General features: G+C 39.6%; 1 protein-coding gene, 1 long non-coding RNA gene and 1 other non-coding gene across 12 annotated transcripts in view; 1 reads left to right on the plus strand and 2 right to left on the minus strand.

Annotated features, from left to right (window-relative positions):
* MATR3 (matrin 3) overlaps window positions 1-22,026 on the minus strand; it is a 43,509-nt gene extending 21,483 nt beyond the window's left edge. For 3 of the 10 annotated variants that reach the window (XM_072956792.1, XM_006204576.4, XM_015239517.3), the window contains exon 1: window positions 5,688-5,831. Coding sequence is in view for 2 of the 10 variants with exons in the window: in XM_072956783.1 (XP_072812884.1) it covers window positions 5,457-5,504 (48 nt within the window). In the remaining 8 variants the exon portion in view is untranslated. Of the gene's footprint in view, window positions 1-5,456; window positions 5,832-17,848; window positions 17,932-18,710; window positions 18,791-20,685; window positions 20,724-21,938 lie in introns of those variants that run through there. The other 7 variants (XM_006204575.4, XM_072956747.1, XM_072956751.1 and 4 more) reach the window with 6 other exon arrangements.
* Window positions 8,132-19,501, plus strand: LOC140692059 (uncharacterized). Its single transcript, XR_012067643.1, has 2 exons — window positions 8,132-9,174; window positions 18,983-19,501. It is a non-coding gene; the product is annotated as an uncharacterized lncRNA (long non-coding RNA).
* LOC116277923 (small nucleolar RNA SNORA74) lies at window positions 17,998-18,197 on the minus strand. The gene has a single exon (XR_004187352.1). It is a non-coding gene; the product is annotated as a small nucleolar RNA SNORA74 (small nucleolar RNA).
* Window positions 22,027-24,072: the final 2,046 nt, after the last annotated feature.

A 24,072-nucleotide genomic window follows, 5' to 3' on the forward strand; every position in this document is an offset into this window, starting at 1 on the left:
ATCTATTTTATGTAATATAATCCTCACAACAAATGAGAAAACAAACTTCAGAGGTATAAGAACTAATTCAGAGACATATAAACTTTCCACTTGTACTGTATTCCCTATTTCGCATAGCAACTTTTAACATCTCATCTGTTTCTATTCAAAGCCAGAATTAAAATTTGAACTCTTTCACTCAACCAGAAGTCAACTTTAAAAGACCGGATTTAAAGAATGTTAGTAAGTTGGACAAGTTAAGAATGAAGAAGCAGATTCTAGTGAAAGTTAACAAATTAAACCTCTTCCCCCTTCATTCTCTATTATCAATCTACCTTTAAATTACCTTCTCATCCTTCAGAAATGCAGTCCTTACCTATTTCCTTAACCATAACCTTACTCTCCAGAGGATTACTCCCTCAATATTCCTGCCTTTCAGATGGCCTCTTTGTATCCACGTTCAGCTTCCAGTATAAACCTCCTAAAACATCACTCATTATTTTGTACTCTCCTGCTCAAAAACGCACTACTCCCTATTATTTACCACATGAAATCCACACTATGGTTTTCAACACCTTTTATATATATTGGTTACATCATACTTCTCTGAACCTATTTTCCACTACGTGCCAACACCTTAATAGAAAGTTCATTTTATGAGCAGGTACACAGTCTGTCTAATACTTGTGCAATTGTAACTATTCACTGAAATGTGTCTCTCCTTTCTCCATTGGGGGGTAATTAGGTTTATTTATTTATTTAACTAATTAATGGAGGGACTGGGGATTGAACTCAGGGCCTCATGCATACTAAGCACACACTACCATTGAGCTATATCCTACCTCCTCTTTTCTCCTTTTAATACTAGTAATTCTTTAAAGGCCCAACATCTCCCCTTTATATCAAGCAGTATACAAATCACAGTGCATACAAACACCCAAGTTTAGAAACAATATTAACAAAACGTTAGATACCTTCTGCCTATCAATTTCCAATGATTCCTCCTCTTCTGCAGTCTCCTGTTTTAAAGTCTTACCACTTAATAGACATGTATCCTTTAAAAAAAGGGTTAATTTTGCATTTCTTAATTTTATACAAATCAGCTTAATATGTATTGTTCTTACTTGCTTCCTAAAACAGATTTATATATCAATTAAACCTACACTTTCACTGCAATACAGATGCCATTATGGCACATATACTTATTCATTCTCCAAATGATGATTATTTAGACTGTTTCAAATTTATTATTATCAAGAATGCTGTTACGAGTATTTCTTGGTGTCTTCTGATGCTTATGTATAAAATTCCCTCCACTATTGTTCTTTTTCAAAATATCATAGACCATATCAGGATAAATAGGTGAATATTAAAATTTTTCAGTTGTTTCACATCTTCTCACAGCAAGAAAATTTTAAGTACTAATGTGTGTACTGCTTTGCTATTACTGTTCCTTTCCCAACTACTGTATGAGTCAGGTGCTCAAACACTTGCCTTTAAACTTTCACAGATTATAGGCTCTACTCCCATCGGTCACTATACCTACCAAAGGAAGATGTTTAATATCCTAGTGATTCCCACAGAGAAAGGAAAAAACCACATAAATCACCTTGAAAGACTAGAAAGTTATCTACCTTCATTAACAACCTATGATATTGCAAATCAAAGATCCCAACTAACAGATTACTTTCCATACTTGCATTTACTGCCTACCCACTATGACATCTACTATAGGCATCTCCCCAGCTCTTTGCTCTTCTTGTCCACAGGACATCCAACAGCAACAGCTGGGAAGAACTATCCTTCCACCCCTCACCATGGGAACCTCCTTCTTTGTCTTCCTACTACTTTACTTTTCCTACTAACCTACTAACCTTTGTTTTCTGCCTTCAGACAGGTATCAACCACCACAGGCTATTGGTACTCAAGACAAAAGAAACTCAAGAGATATGCCATTTAAAAACTCCCTATGAAAAAAAGCAAGCGTATCAATTAAACTTCAGAATAGTTTTTAAGTCTTTAAATAATTAAGTTAAAATTTTAAATTAAAGTTTTTAAAAATTAAAAAAATTACACCTAAGATTACACTGCTATCTCATGTACATTTTAATTTCAAAGACTTCTGAGCATTATTCATAGAGAACATTAGGCAGGGCTTGATTTACAACTCAAAAATCACATGGGGGCTGCAATACATCAAAGATATTCCATCCATTCAGATCTGCCATAGTAAATTATATTCAGGTGAGGAAAGATAACACAGGATCTTAACATAAAACCTCTATTGTATTACAGTTTATACTTAAGATACATACCTTATAGTAGATATGATCTGCAGTAAGTCAAAAGCTAAAATACTTTTAAAGGCTATGTATCTACAGTTCTTTCAATTCACTGGCTTTTCTCTATGCTCTATCTTTATCCACTAAACAGCTTTTCTAACTATAAACCTCTTTATCCAGCATTTCAGAACCCTTAATCCCAATGATATAAGAGAGACCACTATAACTCAGTGGTAGAGCATGTGCTTAGCATGCAGGAAGTCCTGGGTTCACTTCCCCAGTACCTCCATATAAATCAATCAATCCATCCATCCATCCTAATTACCAACCCTCAAGAAAGCCATTCCATCGCTATCATTTAAAATTCTTAGCTATTTCCTGGATGGTGTTAACCTTGGAATAACATACATAAAACACTGAAATTACACTGTCTACATATCCCTGCCACCCCACCCCCAATAAACTTAGTACTGTCCCATCCCAAATCTCCAGTCAAGTATACCTAGAACCTGTTGCCACAGGAATGGACAGTTTTAATGTAATTCTAACTAAAAGAGACATACAAAAACAAAACACAGCCTTTTACCTAAAAGATGTACTAAGAGCCATTATCTAACAAGGCATTAAACAATTCTTTGGTCTTGATCATTTAAAAATCGCTAGTTCATACCATAATCTAATTAGCATTACTCCTAATAATTGGCCGTAATAATTACATAATTCCTTTACATAAGAATGTCTTCACATTCCTTTCTTTAAACATAATAACCAGAGTATCTTACACAAGTACTTCTTTTTGTCACTTCTGAACAATCTGCACTTCAGATTTCAGGAAGCTGGCTCATTTCTATCTCAATTTCCCTCAAAAATATGTGAGATCCTAAAAAACAAAACATGAGATTCTGATCTTTCAAGCAGTTCTAGTATTTAGGGAAAAGTTTCACTTTTCCTCATTACAAAAGTAAATGTAACTTCTTGTAGAAATTTCAGAAAAAGAGGAAGAGAATACAAATGACCCATAATGCCAACATCCAGAGCTAAAACTTTTTGGTGTATCTCAATTTTATGCTTATTTACATGTGCTTTCAAAGAACAAAAAATCAAATTTTGTATCAAATTTAGTTCATTACATTTTCTTCTCAATACTATATTCCACTATAATTTTCCCATCGTTACTCTCCTTAAAGCATTGTTTTAAATAGCTGTATAGATTTCCACTCGATGGCTACACTATAATTAGCAGATCTCCAAATGCTGAAATTTTTTCGATTTTCAATATGCTTAAAAACCAACATTAACATTTAGGTACACAAATCTTTGACACACTAGTCCCCGAGAATAAATTCCTGTAAGCGCATTTCTCCCATTTTTAAACCTATTTAGTATAACATACAGAACCTGAATCAAGTATCCAATCAAAATTCAAGCGTTCCAAGAACACACCGCTTCCTTGGGCTTTAATTCTCTCCTCTATAAAATGAGGGATTTGAAGTACTTGTTATTTCTATTATTACATAAGACATTTTCCTTGCATTCTTCGGTTGTTAAAATTTGTTTAGATAAGTTGACTTTAATTTGATTTAGTGTTTACACTTCCCTAAAAGCATTAGTAAAATCATTATGTTTAAAGACTCTCCACATACACAATGTTCAAATTAAGGGTGGTTCAATCCTCCCAAATTTAGTTCAAAATGCTATGTAAAAGCAACTTCCATAGCTGAGAAGGGAGATATGTAAAAACGTCCCCTCTGGGTAAAGTATACATTAATGTTACCAGCACATAAAACGCAAGGTAAGATTTGTAAATTTAAAGCACATTGAACACAAACGCTTCTGGCCAACGATCTCTTTTCCAAATCTTACATAACCATCCAGAAGAATCTTCACATGGTACTTCAATTGTGTTTAATTTCAAGTGGGAAAGTCACACGCAGAGTTTTTGCAACAAAAAACTGTCTCCCCCGGCTTCTTGATTTCCAAAACAATACTAACATTAAACAATTATATCGATAAGACTCGGTAGATGACTGAGCAATTTAGTTTCTAAAAGAAATTTTACTTCGAAAATGTGTGAAAACAGCCTAAAATATAATTTCTGCCCGAATACAACTGTTTAACTTTACCTGGGAGAAAACTGTTTTCTCATCTATTTAAAAATCTTTTATCAAGCTCCGCTCAACACGCAGCATCAACGCAAAATCTCATGACTACAGCTTGGGAAATACTCGCACTCTATTCCAGAGCGCTTCAGAGACTAGAATTTCGGAGTCGCCATAACCGTTCTAGAAATATCTGGCTGGAAAACTGTAATTGGTCCAATATGACCATTCCACAATATAGGGTCGCAGAACAGGATAAACATCTTCGAGATATTCCTTCACAGTAAACGGAAAAAGTCCCTGTTGAACATATTACACGGCACAGCGCCGGCAGTGAAAAGAACAACGATGCGGCGACTACACCGCCGTACTCTAAACCCTTTGTCTGGAAACCGGAAGGTCCCACACGACATCATCCTCTCTAGAGGAACAGAGATTGATAGTATTTTAATAAAGAGGAAAAGGAATGTGAAGGGACTCTCTAAACAAGAACAAATCTGCCTCGCAGCATACTGCAGAAGGATTTATATACGACGCAATACGAAAAACAAGCGTTAACGTTTCATTTTTCGGCCATTTTTACGCGATGGCGGGTGGAGAGGGATTGTTTCTGAGGTCCGACTAAAACGCGCGCGCATGTATGGGTGGGCGGAGGACAGACGATTCTTAGGGGGCGCTATAAAGCGATGGGTGAGGAGAGGAGCGAAGGCCGCGACACCAAGAAAGAAACGTTGCTCGAACGGCTAAGCTTCTCGGTCCGTGAAATCCTCCATTTTAGGGCACATTTTCATCCACAAAGAGGGGGGGAGGCAAGCATACGTGGGGCTAGCGCTATCCATGGTCTTCGCTATCTTAACTAGCCTCCCCAAACGGCAGGCCCCCTATAGACAGTCGGTCCCTCAGGCCTCGAGCGCTTGCTCCTCCCTCCCCCTCGGCGCTGCAAGCCCGCGTGTAACGGGCTCGTCGTCCCGCCCCCGCCCACAGCAAGCCCAGGACGCAGGAAGCCCGGACGATCGGCTGCCACCGGCGCCCCCCGACTCTCCCGTCGCACCCTGGCCCCTTGGCTGAACGCGTGTCTCCCTCCGGGACCGCTCACCTCCGCCGCGCGAGGAGGCTGGTTGCGCCGCCACTGAGCTCCTAACATGGCGGCCGCCGATCAGGCGGCTCACATACGCAGCGCGGAGGGAGGCAGAGCGGGGGAGCGGGAGCGAGCAAGAAAGGCGCGCCGCCGGCTCCCCGCGGCCCCTGTCGCCGTCGCTGCCTCCTCCCGGCAGATGCGGAGAGCCCCCGGCCACCCCACCCCGATTCTTACCCGCTTCACGCCTACCTTAAGGAAAGGGAGAGGGAAAAGGAGAGGTACCTCTCTCCTAGCAAGCGGGACGCGGAGGCTCCCACAATCCTCCGCAGCAACGGCGCTGGTAAGAGGTGGCAGCGGCGGCGGCAGCCCAAGAACAAACCCAGTCTCGCGAGAGAGCTCGCCCCCACCCACCTCGGGTCCCGTTTCTGCGCGCGCCAGGCCCCTCCCCCTACTCAGCGCGCGCACGTCGCTCGCTCACTTAGCAGCGGTCGTTGTTCTCTAATTCTGAAGTCCGCCTGTGGCGGGAAACGGAGATTTAGAGTTACAGTCGAGTCCCATTACCCACAAAGGATTTTTCCCACCTCCCCCCTCAATTGCGTACTGCAAAATTTAAGTAAGTGTATGCATTAGAAGCGAGTCGCGGGGGTCCCTGGCTTAGACCCGATTTCTATCCTCTCCGGTGTTCTTCGATTATTTGCCAACGAGTGTTGGGGGCAGGAAGTGGGGACCGATAACATTTTGACTGACTTTTAATCTTAGAATTCTGTGGAGGGTCATTGAGGCGGAAGATGGCGAAAACCCATCCCGTCGAAAAGGCCGCCGCCGCCATTTGGAGAATTTAAATGTAAAATATTGAGACAAGTCCCTTGTGAGCAAAGGAATAGCACGTGTGAAAACCCTGAGGCTGACTTTGAAAAATTGTATAGATAAGGCTGGAGGAAAGGCCATTTCCCTGGGGTTTCAAATTTAAATGCAGAGCGGCAGGCAGTCATCTGACACCTGGGGTAAATTAGTGAATACAAGTCAGACTAATAGCCCTCAAATTTTAAAAATCTTGAGTGTGCTGAATCAGATTCGCGTCTTTGAAAAATAATTCTGGGTCCACTGTGAGGATAGTGGAGGGGAGAAAGATGGAGAAGAGACCGTTAGAAAACTAAACAGATCATTTAGGACAAAAGGCAGGTCATTAACTTGATTGGATATGGAAGTATGGATGAATGACATCTCATTGGTTAGCAGAGCTATTGAAGAGCACTAGAAAAGGATCAGTTGGGGAGATAAGGCTAGTTGAGTTTGGCATCGATTTTAAAGGAGCTGCATTTATGGGTCTTGAGCTCAGGGGAAAAGGGTGTGGGTTAGTGGCAAATTTTGAGTTAATAACATAAATGAATGGGAGTTCAAAGTGGGGGATAGGGAGGTAAAGAGGCCTTAGGACCAAGCCTTGAGAAACTGAGAAGGTAGAGCTGAGTGGCAAAAGAGACAAAGTGAGTAGAAATGCGGGGACGGAGGAGAAAAAAAAAATGTGAGAAGAGGGGAGAGGCACAGAAATTGTACTCCCTAGACAGCCAAAGTACTTAAAGGACGAAATGATCAACAGGGCCAAATACTACCAAGGGGTCAAAAGTAAGACTGAAAACATGTATAAAAGATTTAGCAATGTGGACACTTAATTCTAGTTAAGTGGGAGAGGAAGTCAGACTGGAGGTACTTAAGTGTATGGAAAGTGGTGAGATGGAAACTACTCAATGCAGAGAAGTGTTGGCTATGAAGAGATGAGAAAGCAGGGCTGGGGAAGGTTTTTGCTTTACTATGGGAAAACTTTCAGCACAACTAAAATCAGGAAAGAATTAGGTGAAAAAACAGGGAGAGAAAGGTTAATTCATAATGGACATTAGTGGGATCTGAAGGAGACATGCCTTTACTGTAACAGGACAATTTGAGAGGATGGTGCTGAGTTTTCATTAGGAATTACAATTAGGTGACTTCAGTTTCATGACTAAGCCATCTGTTGGTAAGACTAGAGTTGCAGGAGGGAAAATTTAAAAATAGCCATTGTTTAGAGTGAAACTGTAATCTCACATCTCCATGTATATTATCATCTACAGGCTTTGTTTGAGAAGCATCCAGAACTGGGGCTCCCCTGAATGAGAGGGTTAAACCCACTAAATAGTTAGCTTCAGAATGAAATTTGGGGAATCCTAAATGTTCAGTGAAACTTGGGTCCTCCTTCACTTGAAACCAGATCTGCTTTCTACTCTAAATCTTCTATTTCAATTGATTTTGGTCAAGACTTCTGTTTATGTTGCCCCCAGCTCTTAGACTGAAGTCTGCTCTTCTGGAGACAGAAACATGAGTATGTCTTAGTTCAGATATGCACTTACCATGCTTTTGTATAAGGCTGTAATGCCATCTGGTGATGGTATGAAGAAGAAAAGGCAAACTTTTTCAATTAAGTAATTATTTATTAAGGATCTGCTTAGTGGCTCAACAGCAAAAAGACACACTGGAAACAAGTTTTTATGCAAGATTTCAGTCATCAAATGCCTATTTCACGAAGGACACAATACAAGGGAGGGCATACAATAATGGGTAAGACAAATTGCCAGTTCTTGAGGATCCCGGTCTGATAAACAGACAAGGAGTTTGCCCTCAAGTTGGACCTGGCTATGAACAGAGATGGATCAATAGCTGTATTCACATTTGGATTTCTTGGGAGTGGTTGTGGTACACCAGGGATGGTAATGAGGCTACAAAGCAATAACTTGTGCTGAGACTTTGAAAGGTCTAAATGACAAGTTTGATGTAAGACAACAGGATAGAGTCTAGATTTGAGCTGATAATGAATACTTTTTAGAGCAGAGGAGTTATATTGATTGAGGACATATATTTTGATACACCATAATCACCAAGCAGCTTATCAGCTGCATTATAATTGAGAGTAAAATATTATTATTCTTGTTTTCCATAAGAGATTAAGCAGCTTGCCTAAGGTCATGTAATTAGTGACAATGGCAGGATTTGAATTCAGTTCTATATAAATCCAAATCCAGAGCTTTTGTGCATTATATTGGCCTGCCTTCAGCAAAGCTATGGTCTCAGAATCTCCTGGCAGTCCCCCATCTACTATTTTAATAGATTTAAGTCCCAGAACCAGGTCATTTCAATACTTCACAGTACTAAAATACAGAAAACTATCAACCAGTGGCTCTTCTAACAGTGGCAAGAGAGCAGAAGTGGGCTTAAAAAGGTTTTGAATAGGGAATACATATAATCAAATTCAAAGAACAAAAATTACTTCCCCAACCACTATTCCCTTACATAAAGGCAACCACTATCAACCATTTCTTGTGTACTTTAAGGATTTCCTATAAATATATAAACATTTTGTACATACGTGATTGTGAATTAAAGATTGCCACAAATTCTTTCCCATATTTATGGAATAGTGGAACCAGTTTCCACTTTACCTGCCATCTGGAAGGGCCCTGTAATTGGCTTTTACCAATAGAACACAGAAGTAACTTCTAAGATCTGCTTGTATCTTCTTGGAACCCAACTGACATGCTGTGAGAATCCCACCCAATGTGAAAAGGCCATATCAAAAAAACCAAGGTGCTTCAGTCAGTAGCCCCAGCTGAGCTCCCAGGTGACAGCCAGTGGCATCTGCCAACCAAAGTGAAGCCTCCAGATGGCTATAGGCCTAGCCAAGCCTGTGTGGAACAACACAACCAACCAGGTGAGCCCAATCAACCCACAGAATTTTAATACTGCTTTTAAATACGAAGTTTTAAATTGGTTTATTATGCAGTGATACACTAAGCAAAGCTTTACATTAAAGACATTTTTCTTATTTTACTTACTTTCTTGACTATCTTTCAATAAGAATGCCTAGTATCCCACTATATTGATGGTAAAAAATTTAATCAATGGTCTTCCAATAGACAATTTAGGTATTTTCCTATTTTCTATTTAAAGCAGTAATATTAAATTCCTGTACACACTACTCCATACATGTAAGCAGTAATATTAAATTCCCGTACACACTACTCCATACATGTATGTGCAGCTTAAAATAAACCCCTCAGTTCCTAGACCTACACTGTCTGATGTCCAGTAGCCATAAGTCACACCTATTTTCTGAATCTTACTATCTACATTTAGCTAGTGGACAGCTTGGCTGTCATTTCTGTCATTGCAGAAATATTTATCATACAGTGCTGCTCTAGAGCAGTGGTCAGGGAGTATTTCTGTAGAGGACCAAAAGATATTTTAGGCTTCAGGGGCCAAAGAGTCTGTCAGAGATAATCTGCAATTGTGGTGCAAAAGCAGCCACAACTGGTCAATAAATGAGCATGACTATGTTGTAATAGGTATGAACATTAGAATTTCATTTAATTTTCACATGTCACAAAATATTCTTTTGATTTCATTGGAATTGCTTAGTCAGAGTGTAGTCATTTTTAAGTTTAAAAATTAGAGTGCCTCCTTTAAATATTATGCCGATTTACTCTGAGAATGAGAATGCCAGTTCTCCTATTCCTTTGATAATTTATCAACATCTATTTGGAAATCTGATTGCTGGAAAATGGAATTCTAACTATAGATTGTACTTGTATAACCTAGGATTAAGCAGCATATTTTAACTGTTCATATTTTTGCCCATTGTTAAACCTTTACCTCTTGATTTATAGGAAATGTATATTTAAAAAAGTAACGCTTTGCAAACATTTCTTACTGGTTTTGTTCAAGCTTTTCCATACAGAATTTTTTAAAATCTAGATACATCATCCATTCTTTTTAATCTTTATTTTGTTTTTTCACTTAGAAAGCAAAGCCACTACACAATTTTTTAAAAATATAGATACATTGTTGTCTTCTTGTACATTTTAAATTTGTGTCTCAGGGTATATTTCTGTACTCTTATTTGTTCCATTCATAGAGTAATCGATTCAGATGCCAGTACTGTTTTATTCTTTTTGTAATGTTTTAACATCAAGTAGGGTTAGTTTTCCTCTATGACACTTATGTTATATTATTCATAATGATTCATATTATGGTTTTAATAATAACAATGTTAGAATCAACTTGCCTACTTCCAAAAATAACAAGGTTATTTTTTAAAGATTTTAATAAATTTAGTTTTCTTTACAATTATCTTTATGTTGAAATTTATTAGACATTGTATGACAACCATCTAAGATCTCTTTTGTGTCTTTTAGTATTTTCTTCATAGGTAACTGATGTTCCTATAATTATTCCTAACTTTATTTTCCTTCCATTGTATCCTCAAACTGATTACTTGCTACTTCAATGAATTTTCAGTTGACTCACATAGTACTTATGTCAATTTACCATCTACAACTAATTTTTACCTCTTTCCCCATTTATACATTTATTTTCTTCTACCTAATTGCCTTTGATAGTACCTTAGTATCTTTGAATAAAGTTTTCTCTTTTGATGAGAATACTTCTAGGGTTTCCCTTTTAAGCATCACAAAGGCTTCCAGAGTAAGATGTATTTTATCAGGTTTGGAATTTTGATTCTCAGCAATTTTAATAAATGTCCTTTTAGCATGTAGGGACATCATGTAACTTTTACTGAGATCAATTAATTGGAAATATTTTTGATGTATTCTTCAAATAATCTAGGCATGACTTCTATGTTGTATTATTATATAATGATTTGTTTATAATGTGTATCTACTAAAGCCTTTTTTTTATTTTAAAATTTAGGTTCTTTTTTTTTATTGAGGTATAGTTGATCTACAGTGTTGTTCTACTAAAGTCTTTGTTTCTAATTTAGCAGATATACACCATATATGCAAACAAAAGAGAATCCAACATCAATCCCATCCTCTAAAAATGTAAATCCTTGAGGAATTTTTAAATGTCTTGAGATTCCTATTCTGACCCTCTCATTGAGGCCATAGTTTAGTAGCACACACACTGACATATAACAGACTATTTAGGTAGCGAAATAGAAATGGCCCCTAAGGAAAGAGGAAAATTGTATATATGATGAATAGCCAGAGTTTAGGATCTGGGATCCCAAGTTCCTCTGAGCATCCCCAAGACTAGGGGTGGGGATGTGTGACCCATTAAGGCCTTCCAGAGGGACATTTAAAAAAACCTGAGACTCATGGGTGTTATGAAAAGAAATACATGGAAACTCCTTTTAAAGCAAGGCTAAAGGCAATTTAAAAAAAAGGCTAAAGGCTATGTCTGTATATGTTCTACATATGTTAAGAGCAAAAGGAAGCCTCCTCAAGCTACAGTAATAGTGGCCAAGATACTGATGGCCTGAAACAAAGTATGTGGCATTTGTTAAATGTGTTAAGAGACTGGAAGTAAGAAGACAGGCATTTCAGTAGTCCCTGGAAGATGTTAGAGTGAATGAGGTTGATGACTGAAGCTACTGATGAAAATTAGTTGGAAAGGAACTATACATGAAAGCCTCAAACCAATCACTAGCTTTGAAGTCAGATTCAGTGACCACCTCAGTAGGTCCTGCACCAACTGGGTGACCTTGGGCAAATAACGGCAGGTACCCTGTAGGACTGTTGAGAGGATTAAGAAATGTGTAGAATGAATTTAGCAGTTCTGGTACACAGTCAACATGTAGTAAATGTCAATATTCTATGGTGCCACATGTCCTGGAGTGTTTTTACATAAATATCCTAAAATGACAAAACCATAGATTCAAAGATTATTTTTATAGAGCTCCAGTGTAAATATGTTAAAATTTGAATCTGGTTATAAGTTTTATCCTGGCACCTACTTGTCAGTAGGCGAATGCTAGCAAGAAAGGTTCTGCAAGTTAGAATTTAAAAATATGTTTCACAGATTTTCTTAACCATAAAAACGTTTACAGATTATCAAAAAGTTTAAAAGGCCACAGATCTGTTTTAATTAACAGATGTTTCAAATTTGAACAAATCCTCTGCAGTTCCATTATTTTCATATCATATTTTTTGAAGCTAACTTTACTTTCAAATAATTGCTCACTGTTATATCTTTACAGTCCACTAGCAAATGATTTGGAAACCTTTTTTTTTAATTAAACAAAACAAAATCAGCACTCTCATTGTCCTTACTGGGTTATTGTTAAAAATTAGGATATGCCTTTGGCCTTATCTATACTGGATACATTATGACATACTGATATTTACCAGTTGAGGCTCTTTAGTTAGCTGTCAGTAGAATAGAGGCTGCTTGCCTATGTAGGAGTGAGGTAAACCTTTAAAAAAACCAATGTGGCCAGAAAGGAATCTGAGCATAGTAAACAGAGGGCTAGACTGCATCTTATTTATCACTTATCTCCAATATCTAGCATGGAGTTCAGTTAATAAAAGCTGTAGGGGGGAGGGTATAGCTCAGTGGTAGAGTGCATGCCTAGCATGCAAGTGGTCCAGGGTTCAATCCTCAGTACTTCCATTAATAAATAAATAAACTGAATTACCTCTCCCCCTCAAAATAAATAAGTTAAAAACAACCAAAGTTAATAAAGGCTGTAAGCCCATAAAAAGGCTATGAGTTAAATGACCAGTCTTCTGACGAGACGAGTAAATTGCATAGGTTATTAACCCAGCCCTGGGGATATTACGTACACCAATAAGAGGGAGGTTAGGGATCTGAGAAACTATATATAAAGAGTCCCCTGGAGGAACAGATCATGATTGGGCCCTACTATACAAAGGCAAGAAATGGAAGCCCAGCTCAGAAAAGGGTAGAGTACCATGGAAGTAGGGTCAGCATAGGCTGACAAAGAACTTTCTTGGGGTGCCCAGCATATTGTAACCATTAGCTCCTGGATTTCTCCTCTAGAGAATTACAAGTGAGGAGAAGGAGAGTTAGTTCTACTGTCTGCCATTCTGGTGAAGCCTAGATTCTAACTCTGAGGCTCTGTGACTTGAGGACATCTACCCTGTCCTTCCACTCATTAGTACACTAGGGCCTGGTCTTGGCTCCTCCCTTCTACCAGTAGCTGATACAAAATTCCCATCTGTACTGTGAACTCAGGGTAAAAATCATCAGTCCTCTGGAGACTACAGCACCCACTATAAAAGACAACAGGTTCAACCACTATTCTGTATGAAACAGAATAAACAAAGACCATAGAATAAGACATGTTGAATATTAAAAACATTATGTTTATAGAATATAGGTGACAATGAACTAAGGATCCTGGTTAGCATACATGTATTGTTCTATCAGCTGACAGGGCCTAGAAGCCAACACCACCTCAGTATTTAGAGCACATCTAGTGCCCAGATCTTGGTTCCCTAATACCATTCTCCAATAAAGGAACCAGGACTCCTTGGATAGATGGCTGGCTCTGGGACAGTAAAGATATAAGATGAACCTGGAGCATCATTTAGTGCCTTAAAGTGACAGGTGTTTAAAAACATCAACAACCCCACAATGATGGGGGCATATCAGAGGGATATAGGAACCAACTGAAAAAGCTCCCAGTGGCCAAAGATGGAACACTTTGAGCAAAATTAAGTATTATTGGATTATTTCCATAAGTATAAAATATTGAAGAGTCCATAGTGGTATAAATAAATATAATAAATGTGGGAAGAGACCAATTTCTTTCTATAGAATTCCAGTTAACTGATGTAGCCATTCTATCCTCAAGAACAGCACAACATCCTTCTTCTTAAGTGTGGACTGCACAGTGACTTCATTCCAAACAGCACTGTACTGGGTAGAGGAGGTAACTGTACAGAGGCAAAACCTGGCAAATAAGATCTCAGCCAGGTGATCAAGGATAACATCAACAGTAGTAAGTCATGTTGCTATTATGTACTCTTGATAAGTGATGAGAATGACATTTTACCTCTGTGGTCTTCCTTTCAAAATCCCTTAAGTCCAGCCTAATTATGGGAAAACTCAATCCTAATTGAAGGGCATTCTACAAAATACATGACTCAAAGCTCATCAGAAACAAGATAAGTCTAAGAAGCTGGCACAGCCAAGAGGAGCCTAAGGAGACATAATGACGGATATCCTCAGTGGGATCTTGTAATAGATAAGGGTGAAAATTAAGGAAATCTGAATAAAGTATGGACTTTATTAATAATAATGTATTAATATTAGCACATTGTGACAAGTGTACTATACTAATATATGGCGTTAATATTAGGAGAAACTGGGTGCAGGGTACAGGGGGATTCTTTGTATTGTCTTCACAACATTTCTGTACATCTACAACTATTCTAAAATAAAATAAATTTCAAGGTTCACTTTATCACCCCTTTCCCAGGTAGAAGTTAACCTTAAAAAGCAGTATAGAATGTTCTTACACCCCAAAGGGCCTTTAATGGAGAACTGGGAGAGCCAAAATAACAGGGGCTCCTTTGAGCCAGGATTGAGGATCCTAAATTGAAAAACATACAACCTAGCAAGTTGATTCATTAGAAGTGTTCCTAAATAGCAGTAGAGAAAGGTGTTGCTAAGCAGACATTTTAAGTATTACAGTTGATTTGTTAATTCAGTGAAATTGTTTACCAAAAGAATACTGACCAGGTCCATTAACTGGAGCTGTTCATAAAGCCCTAATTAAGCAACAAGATTCACAGGCATCATTGTCACTCTTTCAGGTTCTTAATTTGTTTCTTACCAGGTTGTTTTCTCTTTTGTGTGAGTTCCTAGACACTGAGCCACTTTTTTGTGTCCTTTTGGGGCCTGCAGAATTTATCTCTGGAATTTTGTTTTCCTGATTAAAATCTGAGACATGATCCAAAATTTCAGTGCAAAAGTTCCACAACAGTATAGTTTCTTTCATCCCTGAAAGGGAAATAAATTATTGACAGGAACCATGGATAGCACTTAATACTCAGGGCCCCCTAGTCATCATGCTTTAATTTTCCCTGTTAATATGGTACAGGACCTGAAACTTGAACAGAGCAACAAAAAGGGGCACTTTTGTTTACTAACTGCTATCTATGGCAGGAGATGGCAGCTTGGAAATTTACAGACCAATAACCCTGCCAGTACAATTTCAGTTTTCATTGCAGCATGGGAAAAGGGTGATGAAGAAAAAGATTTTTATCCAAAAAGCTACTTTGAAATGTGTTACTTCATCTTCTTAGACTCACCAGGAAATTAAAAAAATTAAATCAACAAGGAGTAGTAGGTGACTAATTAACTTCACTTATCAAGTAGGAAATCCCATTAAATTATTTTAATGTGCATGATTAAGCCACTGAAACCTCTTGGGGTATTGAACACATGCAAACACCAAATGAATTTTCCCTTTTCAAGTAAGTGGCAACATAGGGGCCCCTCCCTGCACCTGGGTAGCTTTACCATGCTCAGGAAAGCAATCTGTATGCTCAGAGGAACTTGAGATACCAGATTTTTAACTCTGGCTGTTCATCATGTATAAAATTTTCCTCTTTCCTGAGAGGCCATTTCTATTTCACTACTTAGGTTGTGAGGTTGTGATTAGGCTCTGCTGAAAACTGAAGACTGCTGTTCTTTCTTAGGACCTCTTCCTTAGATGTATGTTAAAAGATGAGAGAACTATTGTGATATAAATAACCCATTCTTTTGTTCGTTGCCAGTTTCAGCACACACACACACACAACAGGGAGAGGGAAATAGCTCAGTGGTAGGTCCTGGATTCAATCCTCAGTACCTCCATTTAAAAAAAAAAAAAAAAAGCCAAGGAAAAAGGATCACAAAAATTCCAAACACAAGAAATAAGGACTATCCTACTACTAATTTACTAATCTCACCTCAGTCCTCTAAAAGGTGAAGAGTTTAACACTATATGGTAAAGGCTTGCTATAAGGCAAAGGTATTGATAATATGTAATTTTTTAGGAACACATGTTGGTACTGGCCCTCAGTGTATCACTAATGAGTTGTCCACACTCAAAGCCTGAATTTCATTCCCTAGAATAGGGGTAATTCTTGCCTACCATCTGGTTTTGAAAGGCCCCCAAGCTTAGAAAGGTTGGGGAAAATTTTTTGTTGTGACCCTGAAAATTTTATGAAATTCTAATGTCAGTATCCATAGTTTTATTGGAACACATTAATTCTCATTTGGTGACATTTTAACTATGGCTGCTTGCACACCACAACTGCAGAGTTTAGTTGCAAAAGAGAGTATGATGCACAGGCCTAAATTAGTATCTGGCCTTTTACAGGAAGTTTGCCAACCCCTGCTCTAGAACAACAGTGTATAAAACTTTCTGCATTGGTGGGAATGTTCTCTGAGCTGGCCAATAGGTACTAGATACTGAGATGAAGATGTGTATTTTATTTCTCAGTTTAAAGACACATGTATTGCTCAGCAGAGCTCTATAAAATGAGGGCTTAGTTTAAGTCTTAGGCTTTAAGCATTCTTCTCTAAATTCTAGTACACCCCATAATTTTTTCGAATTTTAAGTTTTTCTACCTATAAAGAAAACCTCATTCTTCCTGTTTTTTTCCTTTATTCTCACACTACTACCATACTCTCCGTACTTCTGACAGATTTGGAGGTGGCGGGGGTGGTTTCCCACAAGGCAAATCTTGTCACCAGCTGGGTGTACTATAATCTAACTCAATTCTGACACCTAGAGATAACTTCAGATCCCACAGGATAAGGGCACCATCCTACAAGACTGCCCCTTCTCCACTTAAGATGCCAATCACAAGTCCAGGTTGTTAACCTATGCTTCTAACAGATAGTCTTTAATTCAGAGATTCTCACAAACTCTGACTGTGAGATGACTAATTTTTGCTAGAGTGGCTCAAAGAGCTCAGGAAAACAGCTTACTGTTTACCAGTTTATTATAAAAGGATATGAAAAAGATACAGATGAACATCCAGATGGAAGAGATGTGTAGGACAAGTTACAAGGGAAGGGGTATCACTCTTCCAGAACCTCCACATCTTCACCAACCTGGAAGTTCTCTGAACTTCATACTATTGGAATTTTATGGAGGCTTCATCCTGTATGTGTGATCATTAACTCCATTTCTAACCCCTCTCCCCTCTCTGGAGAATGGGTATGTGTCTATGTGGTGGTGTGGGGGAGGCAGTGATGATGAAAATTTCAGCTTCTGGTCATTGCCTGGTCTTTCTGGGGACTAGACTGATTAAAACAAAAGACATTCCTAGAAATTTTTAAGAGTTTAAGAGCTCATCATCAGGAGCCAGATTCAAAGTCCAAATATTATAACTAAAGATGCTCCTGGTGTTCTGATCACTTAGGAAATACAAGGGTTTTAGGAGCTATGTGCCAGGAACCAGGGCATATATATATATACACACATACACATAAACGTATATATATAAAATGTATACATGTATATATATTTATAAAATGTATGTATGTATTTTTCTATTACTCCACACCATCTATCTGAGCTGAAGAGAGTTACTTAGGACCTACGTGGCAAACAGACTACATACATTACTTATCTTGGTGTCACAAAGGGCAGTCTAGACATCTGAGGTCCCAATGGATTGAAGATTTCTCACTCAGGTGAAGGCGTCTAGGATTCAAAGAGGAAAGGAATGACAGGCTATCCTTAAGACAGGGTGCTTTTCTAACAGAAAAAACTGTTTGCACCCAGACTAGGACCAACTCCATAGAAGGAGTTTCTCCACTCTCAGAGGTGCAAAATACTGCCCAAAGGTACTAAGCCACAACACCAAAACAGAGCCGAAGCCAGACCTTAACAAAGGCAGCATTTGCTCTTCCAACAGTGTAACACCATCCAAGGCATCACACTAGCCTGGATAGCTGACAACCGCTGGATGTTCCTGAAACAGTTTTCCTATTTGGTTTCAGATATCCAGCTACCCCACATAGAAGACATGGATATAGGTATCCCCATGAATTGAATGTTGACTACAGAACAGAGGCCTGGAAGCACTGATTGCAGACCCTGCTGTCAAATCCTTTAAACAAAACTGGAAACAGGAACTCCCTTCCCATGCCTTCAGTCATTTTATCCAACATTCAGGGAGTTCTAGCATGTGCTGGACACTGTGCTTGGGATGTAGCAGTGAACAAGGCAAGAGATACTATCCTTTTTCTCATGGAATTTATAATCTCCTCATAATTTCCTCAGATGGAATGATGCAGATAATCCCAAATCCCACATGCCTTCAGACCATGATCACCAAAATACTACTCAGCCTTTCACTGCCCAGAGGCCAAATTTGTAAGGGGCAAATATAGTTGATTTTGCCTCCCATTTGTTTCCTGGTGAATTCCAACTAACAAATCTGGCACACAGTCAATGTTGGAATGAGTAGGGACAATTACCTGGTAGCTCCATGCACAACTGTCCACCTGTCACTAATCTCTCTTCAGGAGGGCCAAGGATGCCCTACTTTCAAGTCATCCTAAAAAGAAAAAGATTTCAGCATTCAACACTCTAGTTCCAAAGATTGCTTTTCTGTAGGGATGGAAACAGAATGCTGCCGGACATTTATGATTTACCATATTTTTTATATCCTCAGCCATTATTTTATTTTATTTTCCATTACTTACATATTTCTTGTCTGTTATCCCACAACCTAAATGTCCATCAACAGGTGACTGGATAAAGAAGATGTGGTATATTTATACAATGGAATACTACTCAGCCATAAAAACTGACAACATAACGCCATTTGCAGCAACATGGATGATCCTAGAGAATGTCATTCTAAGTGAAGTAAGCCAGAAAGAGAAAGAAAAATACCATATGAGATCGCTCATATGTGGAATCTAAAAAACAAAAACAAAAACAAACAAACAAAAGCAAAGCATAAATACAGGACAGAAATAGACTCATGGATAGAGAATACAGACTTGTGGTTACCAGGGGGGTAGAGGGTGGGAAGGGATAGACTGGGATTTCAAAATTGTAGAATAGATAAACAAGATTACACTGTATAGCACAGGGAAATATACACAAAATGTTACGATAAATCACAGAGAAAAAATGTGACAATGAGTGTGTATATGTCCATGAATGACTGAAAAATTGTGCTGAACACTGGAATTTGACACAACACTGTAAAATGATTATGAATCAATAAAAAATGCAAATAAATAAATAAATAAATAAATACTTCTAGCTGAGGTGGAGTAAAATACTTTACCTGGCAGCAAGTAAAAAAAAAAAAAAAAAAGCTAAACATCCCCTAAGCCCTCTAGATTATTACTCATATTAAAAACCCATATGTAAAAGGCTATTCACAATGAACATCTGAGGGATTCACACAAAGCACTCAACATTTAGCTAAGAGAATCCTTTAAAGGGAAAGTCAATTGATAGAAGAAAACTAACTTTCATAAATAACTCCTCTGCCTCCCAACATCCTCACCAGTTCCTCCTGTAGAAACTAGGATGTCACATAAGCAGCAATTTAAGTCAACCCTACTCGACAACCTCCAACATCACCCTGAGTGATAAATATTTGCCTAGAACTGAGAAGCATCTCTTCTCAGAACATAAGCATTCCAAAACAAAGTCACTACAAAGGAGACTCAATATTTACTGCTCCAAAAAGTGGCAACAACTCTGTTCACTCCTGAAAATCAGTAAGAAACCAACAAGAATATTCCATCAACCTAAAGCAGAAATTAGTATTTAGACCTAGTATCTAGAGCCCCTCAATCGATTGCTATTTTTACATTTTATTAATGAGCTAAAGAAGAATGCCTATAATTTTAAAAACAAATTTACAGTAACATTTCCTTGTAAGACATGACATTCTGACAGGTAACTATAGCTACGAAGTCCCTCTACAAAGAGATTGTAGCTAGCTTTGTATTGTGGGAGAGTGGGAGAAATGAACTTTGATTTCAGTGAAATTAGCATAAATTCCATTGACTTCCACCCTATATAAGGCCTTTTGAGCACTTGGTAGGGACTCAAAAAATAAAAGCCCAACTTTTCCTCTCTACTTACATATCCCTCCATGGCCTGATTACCTTTGTTCTGTTTCCAAGTTATGATTCAAGGAACTTCATACTAGTCAAACCTGTCAGACCAGAACCATTCAGAAAGGTCTGGATGTTTAGGTTTCTCCCTGTAAAGTCATGCTGTTACAGATTTAACTTAATGAATAAGCAACTATGCTGGCACTCTGGTATAGTTAACAACAGAGTTGGCATGAACTAGGCCCAGAATGCCAACCAGCTATTGGCTGCTGTTCTCCCAGCAGTGTAACACATGCCTAGGTACATGGCAACCTAGGCAGCTGCCTACAGCTGGGGCCAAATGTAGCTAAAGGAGTCTCCCACTCACCTGGGGCTGCATCTGCCCAAAGTACACAGCTGGCACCTCTGCAATCAAAATACTCTAGGTTAGAGTCAGCCAACAGTTAGTGAACACCTGTGTGGAATTCAAGACCGCCCCCCCCCCGCCAAAACAGTGAGGCCTGAGCCACAAAACCAATAGCAGACAATAAAACAATTAGCTTTACCTTGGTTAGCTTTATTTTCATATGTCATTTTTACCTGCATACAGTTCAATAGCAGCAAATTAATAACCTTATCAAAAAATATCAGGAAGTTTGGCTCTGTCACCTAACAGCCAAGTGATAGTGGGCAAGAAACTTAACCTCTCTGTAACTTCAGTCTCTTCATTTATTGAATGAGGGTATTAAAAGTACTTTGTACACAGGGTGGTTGGGAGATTTAAATGGAATATAATCAAGCTCATAGGATAATATCTGATACAGACTGTGTACTCTGTAAACTCTTGCTATTATCCGGAGCTGTATTCCAGGTAAGGAGATATGAATATTAGTGAGAAGAGGGGAAGATATCCTGGGAGAGCAATGGGCAGTAAAAACTAGAAAGGCAGGTTAAAACTAGATCAGGAGGGCCTCAGTTATAGTACCTCTTGAAGAACAATAAAAGCAGCACTTTAGAAAAATAATTGGACGTAGTAATGGGTGCAAAAGCAACTGGAGGCAGTTAGGTTGCCATTCCTGTTAACGACCTCAACTACTGGTTAAAAGCAATGTTTACAAAAATGATAATAAACATTCGTACCCAGTCACCCTTATTTATATAAGGTGAGGGTATCTAAAACCATACTTTTTTCCCCAGCCATCCTCTGATTTCACTCCTAAATGCCTACAAACAATTTAAGAAGAAAAGGAAAATAGACGGGAATCATTACCTAGGCCTAAAAACGAATCTAAAAATGGCCTGTCGCTTTTCGGGGCTGGGGTTGAAGGGGACTGACAGAACTCCTCTTGAACACGTGTTCCTCGCAAACCTTCCCCAAGTCCCTGGTCCCGGCGCCTGGGAAGCGAGGCTCTCCGAGACCGGCTCTAGGTGACTCTTCAGGGACAACAGGGATGGCAGAAAACAGGGGGCGGCTCTAGGGGTATGATCCCCCAGCATCTCTTCAAGATGCCCTGCAAAACTGGGGTCACGATGGAACGAACTCCAGTTTCGTCCTGTGCCTCGGAACACGCTTCCTCACAGCTGCTTCTCGCCCCTGGCTCGTAAACCTCCAAGACCTCTCCCCACTTGGCCCTTACTCACCCACACGTGTCCGGAGCTCGGCGGGTACACTGCAGCTCAGATCGAGGCCGCAGGGGAAAGGGCAGCCGGGAGCCGAGGGGAGCTCCTCCCCGGGGCGGCTACTGGGCGGGCCGTCAGTGGGCGGGGCTCATAAACCCCGCCCAGGAAAGGCCGGTTTAGAAAAGCGCGAAAGCTGCGGCTGAGGTGAGCAAACTCTTTGTAGGAGCTAGACCCCAGAAGACAAAGGGTGGGAATTTGAACAAGGTCTACGTTTCTTTGACACCCTTCCTATTTGTTACCTACGCCTGGAAAGGGCGCTGGTTTGGAGCTGCTGAAGAGAAAACCTGAGGTGTCCTGGAGGAACGTCACACGGAGCGCTGCTCGTTCCTGTCACACGTGTGGCGCCTTTCAGTTCCTGTAAGCTCAGCCCACGGTTTTTCCACCTCCCACACAGGTTCTCTTTCTGGCTTTCTTCAGAAGCTCTGTCATCCAGCCAATGGATCGCCCACACAGGTCACCTCGGTTTTCAGGATCTCTCCAGGAGGTTTTCGGGTAGATTATGCCTGTCACAGCCTCATCTGCGGGACCACATCCGTGGGGCCCTGCAGTGGAATCCTTAGCTGAACTGCAGGAGCTAAAGAATACTGGCTTTCTCTGCCAGACTTGCCTTTCACTGTGGCACAGCCAAATAAGCCACATCCTTGGTCTGCACAGATTGCCTGCCCTTCAGGTTATCAGCATTTCTTTTGAACACTAAACCTTCCCACACTAATTGGAGTCAATACGATTCTGTCCTGCTGAACAGTTGATGAAGCTGAGGCCCAGAGGGGCAAGGCCCAGCAGCACTAATTCCTAAATCCATTCTGTAATTCTCCAAAGTCTGTACCCACTTCGTTCCTCCTCCCCTCCCTCCAGCCTACCGGCTCTGCTGATCTTTTGCTCCTGGCATCTTTGTCTGGGGAGCCCCTGGGAATCAGCCAATGCCCTTGTCATCATGCTATTTCCTCAGCTATTTTGTAATGGAAAATACGTGCTTCCTGTGCACCCCAACCCTCGCAGACCTCCACTGAGAAAGCCCAAAGTCCTACATTGATTCCAGCAAGAGACCCTAGGCTTTAAGGCCAGAGAGCCTCAAAAGTGGCAAGCACAAATCCTTCCCAGTCTTCATGAAGTTGGACATGGGCTCTGGTAGGAAAAAGGCTTACATAAATACAGTAATTAAAAATGTCACATGATCAATGCTGGGCTGGTAGGCAGGAGCTCTGCTTTGCAGTTAAATAGGAATGTGGCTGAAGACTGCTGCCATCATCAATGCCCACATCCAGCTGTCACTGTGTGTTCATAAAGGAGGGTTATGAGAGCTATAAAACTGGGCAGATTAGGTGGGTAATTGTCCTGCAGAGCTCTGCTAAAGGAGAAATTGCATTGGCATCTCATATATTTTGCTTTCTTTCCTTCCAAACACACAAAATGGAGAAGGCAGTGCTACTCTGAGGATTCATGAAAAGGAAGGATGAAGTTTGAATGTGTGCTTTCAGAGAAGAGATAGGAAGTAATTGAGAGATACTACGGCCTTTGGTGAGAGAGGGGCCAAATGACCTGGAGAGAACTGGATTCACAGATCCTTCCAGGGAGAAGGCAGGATTTGTGTGGAGGGAAGGCCAGCCATTATAAATAAAGCTGAGAGGTGGGCCATGTTCTCATGTCATATTGGAAGTGTGGTCAACTTTTATAGGTATAGGCCATTCAGTGTCCTTTGGAGGAAAACCAATATTATGATTTCTTCATTTCCTTGTTAAAAAATCCTTTAGAGTCAACTTTCTTAATCCCCATCTTTTAAATTCTGAATTATTTTGGTGATTTGACTTATGTGGTCTTTTACTTACAACATCAACCACTTTTCTACCTTTTTGTTTCTTAATACTTGCAAAGACAAAATTATCAGGAATAATAACAAAAAAGAAAAGGGAAAATTTCTAGGAAATAAATGCAGCCAGATGAAAGGTCCCTAAGCTTCTTGCCTGCCTTTCCCTTTCTCCTTCATCTGTCCTCTCCTTTTTGCTTCCTTACTTGAAGACTTTTGCACCTGAGACTGCTCTTTTCTCTCCTCCCTGGACAGGAATTATCAATAGAGATATATTTAATCATTTGTTCA

Source organism: Vicugna pacos, chromosome 3 (assembly GCF_048564905.1).
Source record: "Vicugna pacos chromosome 3, VicPac4, whole genome shotgun sequence".
NCBI lineage: Eukaryota > Metazoa > Chordata > Mammalia > Artiodactyla > Camelidae > Vicugna > Vicugna pacos.